The sequence below is a fragment of the Puma concolor genome, chromosome A3 (genome assembly GCF_028749965.1).
Source record: "Puma concolor isolate L17-30 chromosome A3, mPumCon1.1.hap2, whole genome shotgun sequence".
Classification (NCBI taxonomy): Eukaryota; Metazoa; Chordata; class Mammalia; order Carnivora; family Felidae; genus Puma; species Puma concolor.
In genome coordinates, this window is record NC_141669.1 from 111,588,655 (window position 1) to 111,606,278 (window position 17,624).

The 17,624-nt window shown below is 43.5% G+C and overlaps 1 protein-coding gene across 5 annotated transcripts in view; it reads right to left on the reverse strand.

Moving 5' to 3' along the window:
• The window catches only part of PTPRA (protein tyrosine phosphatase receptor type A), a 162,840-nt gene that overhangs the window by 45,577 nt on the left and 99,639 nt on the right, over window positions 1–17,624 (reverse strand). For all 5 annotated transcript variants that reach the window (XM_086701828.1, XM_086701827.1, XM_086701826.1 and 2 more), the window contains 3 exons: window positions 6,808–6,892; window positions 5,538–5,611; window positions 5,185–5,321 (listed from right to left, as the gene is read on the reverse strand). In XM_086701828.1, the coding sequence (XP_086557954.1) occupies window positions 5,185–5,321; window positions 5,538–5,611; window positions 6,808–6,892 (296 nt within the window). Of the gene's footprint in view, window positions 1–5,184; window positions 5,322–5,537; window positions 5,612–6,807; window positions 6,893–17,624 lie in introns of those variants that run through there.

Below are 17,624 nucleotides of genomic sequence, written 5' to 3' on the forward strand. Positions count from 1 at the left end.
CTCACTGGTGGTAAAGATGTGGAAGAATCCCAATTAAAAGGAAACGAGAAACATTAAAACCAAGGTGTGGGGTAACTTCCGACACTATTAGATAATAAGAAAAAGCCCAGCTCCAACATCAAATGTTTATGTCCAAAGACAGCACAAAACTTAGGGCCTTTCTATGACTGTGCCATGCATTTTGGTGAACCAAATGTTAAGATTTCAGTATTTTGCTGATTGCTGAATGTTAATGCTAATGGAATTTACATCTTTCCTGGGTGGCTCACGTGAAAGACAGGGCCTGAAGTGAGACAGTGAAAATGATGCCGAAACAGAGGAGTTGGGAGAAAGCCAACTTCTAAAAATCTTTATTATGCTCTCCACTGCACCCTACTTTTATGAGGAAGAAAACTGCCCCATAACTCAGCTCTCATCGCTCATGGATAGCCAGGATACAAGCACAACACAATTTGGAGGTTAAAATACATAAATAAAAAGAGAAGAAAAGAGCTAATACTTAGAGGAAACTGCAGGAATTCATGGAGTTGGATCATCAAAAAACACATAGGAACAGTTGTTGATACAGATTTTAGAGATTTCAGACCAAGGAGGGAAGAGTATCATTCTTGGATAAGGCCAAATTTCTAATTTCAAATTATAATATGGTTAAGTGAACTTCTGCAGGTAGTGTAACAGCTCAGGAGACCGGCCACAAAATGGCAGGCTAGGTTGGCCAGTGGAAACCTGGACTGCATGCTAAATCCAGCTAAGTAACAATGAAAAGCCAGAAAGCCTTTGGCACAAAGTGTGGGATATCAGTGCTACAGGGGCTCCCAGAGGCTCAACCTTCTGAGTGACACCTTCACTGTGTCCCTGATAGGATAACATTTGCCTTCCCAGAGAGTGCACGTGTGTATGGAAAGCACTGGAATCTTTCAGAAGTGCTTTCCAGTCTTTACCAGAGTGAGATGCTGGTGGAAGGGACTGGCTTCAAAAGGAGACTCGTGATGTTAGTGGGATGGAAGGAGCCTCAGAGGCCATAGTCACCAGGGCTCTGACATCTCTAGTTGTGGATAAACCATTGTGAGGCTCCTAATAATAAAAATGGGAGGCAGCTAGCCTAGGTCAGTGAAGGGGGACTGCCTAGAGCACTAAGGTACAGAAAGGGCTCCTTTGCATCCAACTCCTGGCCTGGGTCAGTTCACGATCCAGAACCCTTCAGTGTTAGGCATATGTAAGGAAGAACTCTGCCCCATAACATCAACACTCATATACCATGAACTTCCTCTTCATCTTCCCTTAAGAATCTACAGCCACCTACCATGGTAGCTCCCCGGGGTAAAGAGAAATACACTGTTTGGGATCTGTTAGGTTCTGGCCTTGAGCTAACTAATTCCTGGGAACCCAGAATGTCACTATTTTATGCTAGTTAGAATGGACCCTTTGCAGGCCAGGAGATGGAAAGAGTTTTGGCCCAAACTGCACTTACATTAGGAACTACCTATTTTTCCCAATGTATGGTTGGAACAGCTATCTAGAGAAAGTGATAGAATACCCACACTGGTCTCTTAATCCAATGGATAAGGAGGACCATTAAAATAGCAAGAGCAAATGCAAGCTTTGCCAAAAGGCTAAGTCTCTAGGTGAGTTACAGAGGTCTGAACTGCTACAGAAGATTGTAAGTTGCAGGAAAATGAGATACTACATCTCCATGTGTGGGTTTAGTGATGGCATGAAGCGAGTGCTCAGTTAACTACTAGTATTAGCTATTCTGATGCTTCCTATTACCACCTCCCCACATGCAAACTACAAAATAAACTAGCATAAAAGACTGGCAGTGTTTAAGGATGTCAGATTATAATATACGAATCGTGTAGAGGTGCCGATTTACAGGTGCTTTTCCAGATGCACTCTCCTTTCTACAAATTAGCGTAACTGCTGGAATATAGCTAGTGACTAATAGCTGCTTTGTCCTCTACCGTGCACAAAGACTACATGAAGCAGTTCCCATTCTCATGGCAGGAGCAGCCTCAGGGATTAATCATCTTGACCGCTCTCTGATGTGATCTGGCTCGTGAGGATTTTGTCTGTTTCACAGGGCATCACCCTGACAACTATGCTGATGACATCAAGCTCACGGGACTTGAAGGAATTATGTACCTTAGCTGTTCAGGCTGGACATAAAAAATATGGCCTGCCACTTGTGCCAAATTTTCTGGAAGTCAAAGACCTGTGGCATGTCAGGATATCCCCTCCAACATAAAGGACAAGCTGCTGCTCCTTGCCCATCCCCCTCCCTCCTTAGGAAGGACTGATGCATGCTGAGCCATTTTAGATTTTGAAGACAGCCTATACCACAGGCATGCTGGTGTCCTGTTCTGATTCATTTATTGAGTGATATGAAAAGAGAGAAGGCTCTCTAGCTAACCCAGGCCACAAAGAAATTGGTTCTGGTTGATTCTGCGGGGCCCTAATTGTCTGTGCTTAAGGCTGAGCAGAAAAATCATAATGAAAAAGTTTAGGATTTGGGGACAAAACCATGATCCTGTCAGCAAGTTTAGCTGGGTTGCTAGCTTAGCACTGGGCTCTGGTAGAGACGATAAGCCTGACCATGGGTAACTAGATATTCAAGTCACTTCAGCTGCCCATTATCAGCTAAGTAGTATATGACTTAATAAGCCACAAATTTAAACATGTCCAACAAAATTCTACCACCAGATGGAAGTGATGTGCACAGAACACCTGCCACCTAGCCACTCTAGACACACCTAACTTCCCAATGATATCAATAGTTAACAGAAGAAAAAAGTCCAGCCTAGTGCACAAATGGCTCTGTGAGACATACTGGCCCATTCTGGAAGTGGACTAATACGGGATAATCTACTTAAGGGATGTTCTGAATGAGTACAGAAGAGAAATCCTTCCAGGAAACAGAACTTCAAGCAAGGTATCACACTACCTCACTGGAGGTCAGGATCTAAGCCGATCCCTGGGTGGTGGACAACTGGAACAAGAAAGACAGGAAATATTTATGCTTCACCTGTATGCTCACCAGATAGCATTCACCGTTAAAAACCCAAGAGATGTTGCTCGGCCCTTTCCTCCACTACCTGCGGTGCTAGCCCGATGAACCCATGAACACAGTGGCCATGGTAGCATGGCAATTGGCTCTCACCACAGTATCTGTTTAAATCTGCCTACTACGCCTCTAGGAATACCACCTCCATCCAGGGATTTACTGGAATGTTTTATCTCAGGCAATATTCCTCCAAACAAAAAACTCATTTCACAGAAAAAGACATCTGGCCATGAGGTCACAAACCCTATTACCTAGAAGCAGTGGGCACTATAGATTATGAAACAGTAGAGTGCCTATTTGGGACCTAGCTATGGTATTCAGACTGGGTGCTATCTTCGGGGATGAGGTAAATGTTCCCAATCAATAATGAGCACTACACAATGCCATTTTTCCAATAGCCAAAAAAGAGTCCAAGCTACTCCATTAACTCTTGCCCGGTAAATGGGCTCCTGCTTTAACTCTTGCCTCTTTCCTATCTATTCTCCACATCATTGCTAATGATTTTCTCAGAGTGCAAAGCTGCTCACATCACTCTCCACTCCTCTAAGCCCTTCAGTGATAAAACAGATATGAGTGGTGACTCACCCACCCAATAACCATTCTTCTCTTCCCCCTTGCTACTATGGCTTCCATTCTGTGGGCTTGTCTGCCTAACCCTGACACGACACAGGAAAAATGTGGACTGATCTCAGTCAGTTGCAGTAAGCCTAATTCTCCCTTGCTTGTGACTGATTTAAGAAAGAGCATGTGACAAGGGAAGTCTTCAGAAGCTCTTGGGAAAGTTTTCTTCACTGATAAAAGGAGACACACAGGAAGAAACAGTCATCCTTTTCCCACTGGACCTTGTTATACCTCCATGTGGCACTTAGAACTGAGGAAGACGTTTTGGCAACATGAGGGGAGTCAGCCTAAAAGACAAAGCTGACACATGGCTGAGTGGGAAGATGTGAAGGACACTGAGAGTTTAACAATGCCCCAGTTGATGAATTAGCCAACTCTGGAACTGTTCCTCTCTGTCCATCCCCCTCTCTCTAATCATTACCACCTTTCGTCAACCTATCAGCACCTCGGCTCTTAACAACTGCTGCAGCCCCTAACTGTACTCCCTGCATCCATTCTGGTCTCCCTATGGGCTCTTCTCTATTTAGCTGCCAGAATGATTTTTCTCAAAATATAAATCTGGTTGGTCCATGGCTTTCTCTTCTCTCATCACAATCCACAACATCTACAGCCTGGCCCAGTTGCCTTACACAGTTTCATATCTTACCACTTCCCCAAGTCTCTGCCCTTTAGTCACACACAGCCCTTCTTTATTTTTTGGATGCGCTCTTCCCTTACCCACCCTTACTAGTGATAGCTTGGCTCCTGCTATTTCCAGTGCCTGGAATATTTCCCACACCACTTTTACCAATGCCCTCGCCTATGATTAGGTCTCAATTAAAACATAATTTCTTCAAGGAAGTTCTGAACTGGAATCAGAACTGGTGGCTGGGAATATCAACTGGTAGATCCCCAAACATGTTCAGCTTCCTTAAGGGAGTTACAAAAAAAAAGTACAAATCTAAATACCCCAAATGAGGCCTGTGCTCAGCAGTCTTTCATGGTCTTCATTTCTATACTGATTTATTCCTATTGTCTATTGCTTAAGACACTCTGCGACCCGTGTTCCAGACTCTAAAAGGCCACCTCTTAATATAGGCTCCTACAACTATGCACCAGTCCTTCATGTCTTATATTACTGTCTGAATTTATATATTTTTGTTCTTATTTATGGGGGTTTTCCTACTGGACAGTGAGTTCCCTGAGTGCAGGGACTGGATCTGTTTTTGCTCCCCAGCAAATCCTTGGTGCCTCACACATATTAGATGCTTGGTAAGTATTTATTAAACAAACAAAGTAACAGATGCGATGATGGATGGATGGATGGGTAGATGAGAGAGGTGAGGCAAATCTTATTTCATTTCCTGTCTATGATCACATAGGAAAGGAGTCAGATGAACCTGGTAGAAAATTTCTCACCTCTTAACCCGTTAGAAACCTGTTTTCTACCCTGTGACTCAAAAGGCCTGACCTTCGGTCTGCCTTCCTCCCTGCTGACACACCAGCCTCAGCAAAGAACTCACATTGAATTCTTCTCTGAAGAGCTTATTGTCATCAGCCATTCTCCGGTTAATCTCCTCTTCCAGCTTGTCCACGGGTAGGGGTGGATACTTCCTGTTGGTGCTTGGAGACCTGGCCAGAAGTGGCACACTCTGGGGTTCTGCAGTATACAAGGGGGAAGGTTGGTCAGGTGCTCTGGAGACCCAGCCCTTCTCTGGAGACTAAACTGGGTGTTCTATCTCATGCACCAGGCCTCCAAAAACCAGGAATGCTTTCTTCAAGTCTTCCCCCTCCCTGCCCTTTTAGGATGGGAAACCCCTAATTTCTTGATTTTCTTCTCCACGAAGTTTCCCCATGTCATTAAGGGGGGCCTTACCCACATCCTCAGTGCGGCCATTGGATAAACGGAAAGAATTGGAATGGCTCCCAGCTTGCTTGTATTTCTTAAACCTAATGAGAAAATGTTCATAGTGAAAAAGCAAGCATAGAGTCAGGAGAGACCAATCACTAGCTTTATGTTTCCATGTATCAATTCAGCATCCTAAATCTCCTTTACCAAATAAACATGTTCTTTTAGAGACAGGTCCTGCACATGCTGAGGCAGCTCCATTACAGGGTGATCGAGTGCCTCAGGATGTTCCTGCTCATCCTCAGCACACTAGAATCCAACCCAGGTGCCATAACAGTATATTCTGGCTTGTATGGCTCCTCTGTGTGGCTCCAGTTCCAGGACTCACTGGAGATGACAGCCGCACCAGGTGGAGAAGGGGTAAGTGAGTAGAATACAGTGGAGGGGAGATAAGAATATCCCTATTAAGCTAAAATGCTGGTATTTCCCCGGTGCAATCAGGGAGAAGCCCGGAGCTTCAGACTGGGTGGGCACAGGTCTGGCTACAAGTCTCCTGCAGAATGGTGGAGACACATGACAAATTGTAGGGGTGTGTAAGGTTCCCTTCTCTTTATCCCTGCAAAAGAACAGAGGGAGCACAGAGCAGCTTAAGCCAAAGATAAGGGCAGAGTTAAATCCCAATTAGCCAGGGCAGTAACTTTAGCAGGAAGAGGACAAATGTATCTCTCTCTTCTCTCCCCTGGCTTCCCCTTGCTTGCTTTTCCTTCCTGTTTGAGGAACAATATCTAGAGCACCCTGAAGAAAGTCAGAAGGGGGAACTCTGTAATTCACGCAGTTCAGTTCAGCACACCAGGGTCAGGGATCCTAGATCTTACGTGTGCCCCCAAACCCCCAACTAGAAATATAGGTCTCTAGTCAGCGCACCTTCTCCATTCAGGTACTTTTAGGGGTTGCTACAGTAGGGTTAGATCTGAGGATCTTAACCCACCTAACAGCAATGACACAGATTATATCTTTTCCCTCAACCTCAAACCACCATCCTGGGCTTTAGGTTAAACTGGAGCTGGGGACTGGATTTGGGCAGATGGAAGCAAAGCGGAGGGGCTGGGTCTTGAGGAAGACTATGTAGAGTTTTTAAACCATTACTATGTAGAATTTTAATTTTAGTATCACAAGGCAGTCCCCTCTATCCTATTCACTGTTCTTATCTCACTATCTTCTGGACTGTGTGGGCATACTGAGACCCTGGGGTATTGAAACAGAGTCCAAGAGAACGTAGAAGCTTTAGCATGCTCACCTTAACATGTACAGAACTATGATAATAAACACGATCACGAGCAGAGAGGACAGGGCTACCATCACTGCAATAATTGGCGTCTCATCTGAAATGGAGAGAATACGTCATTACCATCGTATGCAATGGAGAGGTCACTCAATGCTTCTGTAGATGGCAGGCCATGGATAGTGAGTGAGAGACAGACCATGTTCCACTGCCACCCCAGGGCCAGTGTGGGTGGAAGGCGAGGCAAAAGGTAGGGTGAGGACCCAGAGTGACACGCCCATCCCATCTCTGATTTGGACATTTGTTTACTGGCTCCCTGCATTAGAATAAAAGCCCTATAAGGCAGAGACTCTGTTTCTTTCATTGTTAGAGTCTAAAACAGCGCGTGGCGCATGCGTGCGTGCGCGCGCACACATACACACACACACACACACACACACACACACACACAACAAGAAACAAAAACCAAAAAACCCTCAAATATTTGAAAGCATGAACATGTCAATCCTGATGGCAAGCTAGGTGTGTAGGGCCATCAGTGCACTCTGTCCTAGTCTCAATGCGCTCCATCTAGAGGAAGATAGGAGAGGAAGGTAAAAGGGCAATTTTCCTATTGTAAACTCAAATGGTTTCCTGGCATAAAGAATAATGTTCCTGATTAAAGCAAGGGACATTAGATCCTTAAGCACTACGTATCTAAAAATGCCGGGTACTCTTTTGTACCTCTTTGCATGGCTACCTTTTACCAGGAGCTCAACTACAGCAACATCTGGCTCAGAGACAGAACAACTCCTCCCTTCATTCCAAAGGGCCTGGCTTCCTATCCACCCAATACTTAGCCTCCTTTCTCATGGCAGCTAACCAGGTGCCGACTCATCCTCCTCCAGGCCCACACCCCCACCACGAACCATACAACTAGTCTGTGTTTGTAACTAACTTCACCATTTCCGTTTCGCTAAAAGGGAGGGCGTGTCCCTCCCATGCAAAGGTCAATCCTGTCACATATGGTCTGGATTACATCCATTATTGTCACCTCAGAGACTTGTCTTACTTTTTTTTTTTTTTAACTTAACTTTTATTTTTTATTGAGACAGACAGACAGACAGAGACAGAGCATGAGTGGGGGAGGGGGCAGAGAGAGAGGGAGACACAAAATCTGAAGCAGGCTCCAGGCTGAGCTGTCAGCACAGAGCCCGACTCGGGGCTTGAATTCGCAAACTGCAAGATCATGACCTGAGCTGAAGTTGGAGCTGAAGTTGGACTGAGCCACCCAGGTGACCCAAAGACTTGTCTTCTTGATCAGTAACTGTAGCGGGGCACTGTTCCAGACTCTGAGAACACAGAAGTCATCAAGCAGACAAGTGACTGAGAGCCTACAATCTGGGGGAAGTAGGGGCATATTAATTGACAAACAAGTAAACATACAATTTCAGACAAGGACAAGTGTTATGAAGAAGAGTAAAGGGAGAGACTGATGGGCTAGAGGGTGTTATTTTAGAGTAGTCTGGGAAGGTCTATAGTGCTTACACTGAGCAGACGTCTAAATAATGTGAAGAAGTAAACCATCGAAGATCTGCACAAGGAGCTTTCTAGGTACAGAGAACAGCAAGCATAATCTCCCTTAGCAACTTGGCAGGTTCAAGAAATAGCACAAAGGCCAGTTTTAGTACAGGATGTGACTGCAGAGGTGGGCAGGAGCCAGAAGACTTGGGGCTTTGTAGGCCATGGTAAGCAGTGTGGATTTAATTTTGAATGTGATGAGAAGCGCTATGTGATTGGAGGGCTCTGAAAAGGGAAGAAATATAACTGGATTTACATTCTTTTAAAAGATCAGCTAGCTAAACTGACTCATAAGCAGCAGTCATGAGATGGGAAGTAATCTGGCAGAATATGGCATCATAAAAGCCAAGAAAAGAGTGTTTCAAGGAGGGAGTAATCAACTCAGATACTGTCAATAGATTTTAAGTAGGTGAGTTTCACAGAGAGTGAAACAAGATATGACAAGACAGCAGCTATTGGTGATTTTTTTTTTAACGTTTATTTATTATTGAGAGACAGAGAGACATAGAGCATGAGCAGGGGAGGGGTAGAGAGGGGGAGAGACAGAATCCGAAGCAGGCTCCAGGCTCCGAGCTGTCAGCACAGAGCCCGACGCGGGGCTTGAACTCTCAAACTGTGAGATCATGACCTGAGCCGAAGTCGGTCGCTCAACCAACTGAGCCACCCAGGCACCCCTATTGGTGACCTTTCAAAGAGTGGTCTCAGTTGAGTAGTCGGTGAGAAAGCCGAAAGGGAGTGAAATAAAGATGGAAAGAGAAGAGAGTGAGATACTACCTCTTCCTGAGGTGAGGACTTTGACCATAAAGAGGTGCAGAGAGAAGGAACAGCAGCTGGAGGGAGATGTGGGATGGAAAGGTTTTTTAAAAGAGATGGGAAGGGGGCGCCTGGGTGGCTCAGTTGGTTAAGCGGCCGACTTCAGCTCAGGTCATGATCTCGCGGTCCGTGAGTTCGAGCCCCGCGTTGGGCTCTGTGTTGACAGCTCAGGGCCTGGAGCCTGTTTCGGATTCTGTGTCTCCCTCTCTCTGACCCTCCCCTGTTCATGCTCTGTCTCTCTCTGTCTCAAAAATAAATAAATGTTAAAAAAAAAAAATTAAAAAAAAAAAAGAGATGGGAGGTATACCATGCTTCTTTGTTGATGGCAATTTTCAAACACACCCTGGTATGTGGCTCTCATATGAAATGAGCATTCAAACCGGCTACGTACTCCCTCCTTTTTGAAGAACTTTCAACTCTTGGTTCCCACAACAAAGCACTCCTCTGATTTTCTACCTCTTGGCTGCTCCACCTCATTTTAACCTTACTAGCTGTTCCTCTTTCAACAACAGGTCTCAAAGTGTCTGACTTCCTCAGGGCTCCGTCCCTGGCCTCTTTTCTTTTTCTTTATTTAAATTCTTTTAATTTTTTAAATGCTTATTTATTTTTGAGAGAGGGAGAGTGTGAACAGGGGAGGGGCAGAAACAGAGGGAGACAGAGGATCCCAAGCAGGCTCTGTGCTGATAGCACAGAGTCCGATGTGGAGCTTGAACTTACAAACGATGAGATGATGACCTGAGCGGAAGTCAGAGGCATAACTGACTGAGCCACCCAGGCACATGCTGGCACTCTTTCCTGACCTCTATCGAGCCAATCTGATCAGACAGATGGCTGTAAGCACAAATGATAAGCTAGCAGCACCCACATTTGCACTGGTTGGTCAGACCTCTCTTCTGGGCCTATATGCCACCTCCACTTAAATTTCACAGGCAGTGAAACCTTCCGTGTCTAAAACCTTTCCCTCACCATTCAGTAGTCAGCACTACCATGCACCCTGCTGCTCAAGAAACGTGGATATCCCCTTGATTTCTTCCTCTTGCTTATTATCTATATCCAACCCAGCTACAAGTAATATGTTTTAGGGCTAAAATCAATGCCTCAAATTTGTCTGCCTATTTCCATTCTGTTGCTATCACTGTAGTTTCAATCCCCGTCCTCTCTCCTCTGGACCACAGTAAGCCTCTGTCCACTGCCAATCCATTCTCCCCAAAGCAGGCAGAGTGGTCTCTAAGAAAGCGAGTCAGACCATCTTCTTCTTTTATAAAACCTTTTGATAGTTTCCCAAGCCTTTAGAAGGAAATCTAACTCCCTTACCCTGGCCTAGAACAACCTCCCCCGCTCGCCCCTGCCCACCCTATCCCCTGCTACACTTTGCTTGCTCACTCCACTTCTGCCTCTAACACCCTTCATGCTGAGTTCATTCCTTCCTTAGGCCTTCAAATATGTTATTCCTTCCTGCTTTACATAGCCTCCCTCCGTTCTTTGCTTGGCTACCTCCTAGTCATTCAGTTCTCATTTTAAGTGTTACTTTTCCCAGAGAGGTCTCTCTTGACTTCCTAAAACTAAATTAGGATCTGAAGTCTTAGTTTCCTTATCTCTAAAATAAGTTATCTGCAGATTAAATGAGATCATCCATGTAAAGTTCTTGGCGCAGTAACCAGGTACGCACGGTATGTATTCAGTCAGTATTGGCTACTATCTTCCTTGTTATTCTCACAAAGCATTCTGTTACTGCTCTTGATAATACTTCCCACACTTTGTAGTTATATACTTATTTGAGCGTAGTTGATTAATGAGTGTTAGTCCTTTACACCATAAATTCCACAAGGGCAAGAATTACATACCTGCTTTGTTTCTCACCACATACCTAAAACCCAGACAGAATTTCACATACATTTGGCACTAAACAAATACTAGATTAATGACTTATCACTAAATACGGCTTTGTTAAATGTCAATCACAAAGGGTTGTCCACCACGCATAAAAATAAGGTAATTAGAGACATCTGGCTCAAGAGAGTGAACTGAATCCATAATCTTACTTCTTTCTCTTCCCAAAAGTACATTGAAATGATAGAAGAAATATAAAAATACTAATGAATCAAAAGCATATCTAGAAGGCAACAAAGAGTGGCATTAGTAGACCCGAAACAGGGATCTGCAGAAGACAACAGACTACTGGAGAGATCAATCAGAGCCGAAGAGCCTCCAGTTGAAAGGTTAAGTACTAGCTCAACAAGTCTGGGCCTGGAAACACCCCAAGCTTAGAGTCAACCAGGCTTACCCGTGGATGAATGTAGGCCTTGGGGTAGCAGGATGGTATTTAACCAAAGGTTTGTCAATGCAGGGCCCGTACACCCACAGGCTGGGTAACAAGCTGTGTGCCCCATTCAGACTTAGCTGGGAAAACAGCACTCTATATAGAGTGGAAGTTCGGTCAGAGAGTGCTGATGGCTTTTTTTTTTTTTAAATATAAGTTGCACATATATTTTTAAACTTCGTATTATGGAAAACTTTCAAACTTATATAAAGAGAACACTACAGCAAATTCCTATGTACACATCACTTTACTTCCAACGTTACCACTATATGTCAGTTTTTTAAATCTCTACCAGGGTTTCTCAACCTCACACTACTGACATTTTGGGCCAGATAATTCTCTGTTGTGGAGGGACTGTCATGTGCACTGTAAAATGTTTAACAACATCCCTAGGCTCTACCTACTAGATGCCAGCAGAAAACCTCAATTGTGATGACCAAAGTCATCTGCAGACATTGCCAAATGTCCTCTGGGAGAAATCCACCCTGAGTTGAGAACCACTGGTCTATACCCACTCCACTGGATTATTTTATTTTATTCTTTTTTTCTTTTTTGAGAGAGACAGAGTGAGAGAGCACGTGCACACGTAGGGGAGGGGCAGAGAGAAAGGGAGAATCTTAAGCAGCTGCACACTCAGCATGGAACCTGACACGGGGCTTGATCTCACAACCATGAGATCATGACCTGAGCTGAAATCAAGACTCAAAGGACTGAGTTGCCCAGGCGCCACCCTTCCCCCACTGGATTATTTTAAAGCAAAGCTGAACCTATCATTTCAGCTGTAATTATCTCAATATGTAGCACAAAGAGATAAGGATTCTTAACATATCCAAAATACCATTATCCTATTTATAAAGCAACATTAATTCCTTAATCTAATCTAATATTCACTTACTGTTTAAATATCCCCGATTGCCTCATAAACGGTTTTTTCTGGTTTGGTTAGAATTGGCACTCAGAAAGGGTTTTTACATCGCACATGACTGCTAGGTACACTGGGCCCATAGAGAGTTTCCTGGGTCAGCCCTGATGACAGAGAAAGGGCAAGGATTGGGCCTGAGGTAATTCTAGGTGGCCACAGGACATTAAGAAGGGGAAAAAAGAAAGGAAGGCAGCTCCACCTACAGGAGAACTGCGTCCAACTTCCTAAACCATGACTGAACCCCTAGTTTAGGATACGTCCCTGTTTGTCCTCCTGAAGCGATACCTACTGTGAGCACATTCTAATCCACTCAATGCTCCAGGGTAAAGTTCAACTAGAGCCCTGTAAGTGACCTTCACAGATACCAAGGACAGCGATGGCAGTCCTGGGAAACAGACACAATACAAGAAATAGAGTATTTCTTTAACTGGAATAATCTTTAAAAATATACTGCAAGGCACCTAGGTGGTACAGTCAGTTAAGTGTTCGACTCCGGCTCAGGTCATGATCTCATGGTTCGTGCGTTTGAGCCTTGCGTCAGGCTCTGTGCTGACGGCTCAGGGCCTGGAGCCTGCTTCAGATTCTGTGTCTCCCTCTCTCTCTCTGCCCCTCCCCCACTCATGCTCTCTTTCTCTCTCTCAAAAATAAATAAACATTAAAAATATATATATTAAAAAATAAAAATATATTGCAACAGCACACTGCATCAATTTTTTTAAAGGCCACTATAAAACAAGGAGCAATCTCACACCTATCAGGGACTGCTGCTATCAAACAAACAAACAAACAACTCCAGAAAATAACAAGTGTTGGCCAGAATGTGGAGAAACTGGAGCCCTGTGCACTGCTGGTAGGAATGTAAAATGGTACGGCTACTGTTGAAAACAGTATGGTGTTTCCACAAAATATTAAAAATAGAATTACTATATTATCCAGCAATTCTACTTCTGGGTATATGCCCCCCCCCCCCCCAATTGGAAGCGGGATCTTGAAAAGATATTTGTATTCTCATGTTTGTAGCAGCATTAGTCACAACAGCTAACATGCAGAAGCAACCACATGGCCACTGGTGAGTGAACAGACAAGCAAAATGATGTATACACACACAATGGAATATTTTCAGCCTTAAAAAAGGAAGGAAATTCTGACATATGCTACAACATGGATGAACCGTGAAGACCTCATGCAAAGTGAATAAGCCAGTCACACAAAGACAAATAAATACTATATGATTCCACTTGCACCTAGCATAGTGCAATTCAGAGTCAGAAAGTAGAATGGCCGGGGGGGGGGGGGGGGGGGGCGGGCAGGGGCTGGAGGGAGGGGGGAATGGAGAGCTACAGTTTAGTGGGTATGGAGTTTCAATTTTACAAGATGAAAAGAATTATGGAGATGGATGGTGGAGATGATTGTGCAACAGTGTCAGTGTACTCAATGCCAGTGAATTGTACACTTAGGAATGGTTAAGATAGTAAATTTTGTTATGTGTATGTTTTACTACAACAGAAGAAATGGGAGGGAAAGGAGCAATTTGAAAATTAAGAAAGTTCTCAGAAACTAAAACACGACTGGGGGAGAAACAACAGAAAGGCTAAACAGGAGAACGCACGAAACTGAAAAACCAATTAGTAACGTGAAAAACCACATCATGGAAGTTCCCAAGACACAAAGCAGTAAGAGTGAGATAGAAACTGTGACAGTAAAGAGACAAACTGGACAGATCTAGGAGTTCCCAAAGAAGAGAACAGTAAGGTAGGAAGGAAAGAAATTATACAAGAAAGTTTGCCCAGTTATCAGGCCAAAAGGGATCATCAAGTTTGAGTGGCAATACTGAAAAAGAAGATTTACCTAGATACATCCTGACCAAGCTTTTAAAACTTTGGATTGAAATCAACCAATTAACCAGAAGCCACCCTTAAAAACTTCCAACGGAAGAAAAAAGTTTCCCTATAATAGAGAAACAAGAATCAGATTTATGTATGACTTCACATCTATAATACCATTGCCAAAGCCAATGGTGCCCTGTCTACCAAGTTCTTAGGAAGCACTTTGAACCTGGAGTTATTCATCTAGCCAAATTTTCATCTCAGCAGGAGGTCAAAAGAGAGCCATTTCCAGAGCATGGGGCTTTAGGGTCAGACAAACCTGAGAGTTCAAATACCTATTATCCTACTTAGTAGTAGTGTGAAAACCTCTTGGAAACTTTGTGGAATGCCTTATGAAATACAAACGTATTATCACTCTCCACCTCTTCCAGTTAATGGATGATTTAAAAGAAGCAGCATTTGCAAAGTGCCTGATATCAAGGGAAGACATTTTGGCCTTGGCATCCAAAAGTTCACATACTAGCAGAGAACCTCAGTCCAGATTTTGGGCTCAGGCAAGTCTCTGTCTAAAACAGGAAAACTACAGCCCAAATGTAGCCCACTGCCAGCTTGTATAAATAAAATTTGATTGCAGCACATCCGTATTCATTTACACACTATGATTGCTTTTGCACTACTATGGCAGGGTTGAATAGATGTGACCAAGATAGTATGATTGCAAAACTGAAATTATGTATTATCTGGTCCTTGATACAAAGTCTGCCAAACCCTGATCTAGAATGTTATTACCACCTCTCCACTTATACAATTCCAGATCAAATATCACCTTTTGTGAGTAACGGCTCACTTCCTGTACTTACATAACACTATGTACCTACTCTGCTACAACACTAATCACACTGAATTAAAGTCATTGACTATATGTCCATTAAATTACAAATTTCTTGAAGGCATGGATTCAAGATCACACTGAGATATCCCTGCACTCAGCATTTATTCTTTCATTCAATAAATATTTGAGTGACTTATTGTGTCAGGCAGGTCTTGAGGGTACAGTAATGAATAAAATCAAAATTTCTTACCCTCATGAAGCTTACAGTCTAGTAGGGAAGAAAGAACAGGTAAGTAAAGAAATATATAATACATGTAGTAATGAGTGCTGTGAAGAAAAATAAGGCAGGGTAAAAGAGGAAATGGAGGAAGCATTCTGTGATGTAAAGTGGGGTGGTCAGAACAAGTCCTGAATGAATGAATGGATGGAACAAGTACCAGGAAGCAGTGCAGTATTGTTTATGACCAATGCAACCACTGCAAGCAACATGACAAGAGACTCAGCTAGCCTGATAACTTAGGAATTAATAAAAAATTATTACAGTGAGTATTTTTGCACTTCTATAGCAGGCACAGAGCAAAGCACCATGCACATATTTTATCACTCAATTAACCTAAGAACCCTTAGGTACCATTATTAGCCCTGTTTGAATGGGTGAGGAGACTAAGCACAGACATTAACTTGCCCATAAAAAACTGCCACTCTAAAGCAAAACCACAAAGTGACACTATTCTCCAGGCTCTTCATAAACTACAGGACAACACCACTTTATTCCATGCTTTTAGGCCAGAACAGTCCTCTGTCACAGAAGCAAGATTTTACCTTTTGACATATGAATTATATCCATGGTTTTTGGGTTTTTTTGAGAGAGTTGGACACACATGGACATGAGCGGGGGACGGGCAGAGGAAGAGAGAATCTTAAGCAGGCTCCATGCCCACAGAGGAGCCAACACAGGGCTCAATCTCATGATCATGAGATCATGACCTAAACCGAAATCAAGAGTTGGGACACTTAACCCACTAAACCACCCAAGTGCCCCGACACCCATGTTTTTGATGTGGTTAAAAACAATACAGATAGGAAAGACATCCCCACGCTGCTGTGAGGGAAGGAGACTCAGATCTATTAACAAAAGAGGAGAGAACTTATAGCTCCCTGTATCAAATCTCAGACTTGGACACAGACTCAGGATCAAGGCATTCTCCTAGAGTTCCTCCATAACTGGATAGACTTGTCATATCATGCTAAGGCATGTCCTGGTCTAGGTCTTCCAGAGAGGTGGCCTTGCATGATACAGGCTGGCGTAGTAGGCAAGGCAAGCACATTGGTCTATTCCTTGCCCTCCCCCACCTCCTATCCACTATCCATTCTAGCAAAATTTCACTTTTTAGACTCCGACTATGAGACAGAATTTCAAAAATACTAAAATGATGTTCTGGGACAATAGATGTCTATTTGCTATCTCCCTTTTCCAAGAAAACAAAGGGTCATGTTATTCTAAGGGTTCACATGTAGACAGGTGAGTCACTTAAAGACTTAGACACACCTTGGCCAACTACAAAAATAACCACTGAAGTAAAAGTCATACTCCTCTAGCTCAATTCCTGAGGTCCATTTTGTGTCATCTCTACACTTTTTGACAGAAGTATTTATCAGTTCTCAAAGGCAGAGTTAAAATGTTAAGTCCTTCCTATTGGCTCTAAAAACAGCAAAAATCATCAGGTTGCCTCAAGAGACCAAACCACTGGGCTGAGCCCAATCTTGTCTAGGGCCAAATTATTACTGAGAAACTAATTTCCATTGCCTACCTATCTTCCCTAAGGCCTCTGGCGTTATCTTTCTAAAACAAAAATCTGACTATGTCATCATTTCCTTCCTTCCCATCACCAAGAGACACCCTGACCCTTGGGCCCACTGTACCACCGGGTCTATTGTGCCGAGGCCAGATCTGGCCACTCCCCAACTCATGCACATCAACGGTGCACAGTTCCTCATACACCTGACTTACTCTTTCACCCTACCTGGTGCATCTTCATTTTCCTCAGTCACCATATTAATTTAAACTGCCTAAAGCTCATCCTCATGCCTCCTTCCCACTCTCCAGGCACAAATGTTTTCAAGCTCCCTGGCAGCACTTTGCATGGTATATCCAAATAGTGTGTAGCCAAGTGGGCTCTGATGCTTGGTGTTCACGAGTTTCTTCCATGAGACGGAATGTGTATTTTTTTCTTTCTGGAATCCTCACATCTAACAGGTACTGAATGAATATATGATTACTTAGGGAAAGCCATCATAAATGGAGTTCACAATAATGTCACTTACTATGATGATAAAAAAAAAATACTTCTTTAAACAAGAATGTGAACCCCTTTCTAGATTCCAACTTTAGCAAAGTATGAAAGCCAGGGGGAGCAGGTGATCTGATGAGAGCTGAGAAACTTAAAGGAGCCTCTGTGGTTCAGTAGAATGCTTACTGTGTCTGGTTCTAGAACTCTGTAGTTCAAGGGCTCCTTCTTCACAAATGTTTAGAGGATACCATTTCTGGATATAAAAAAA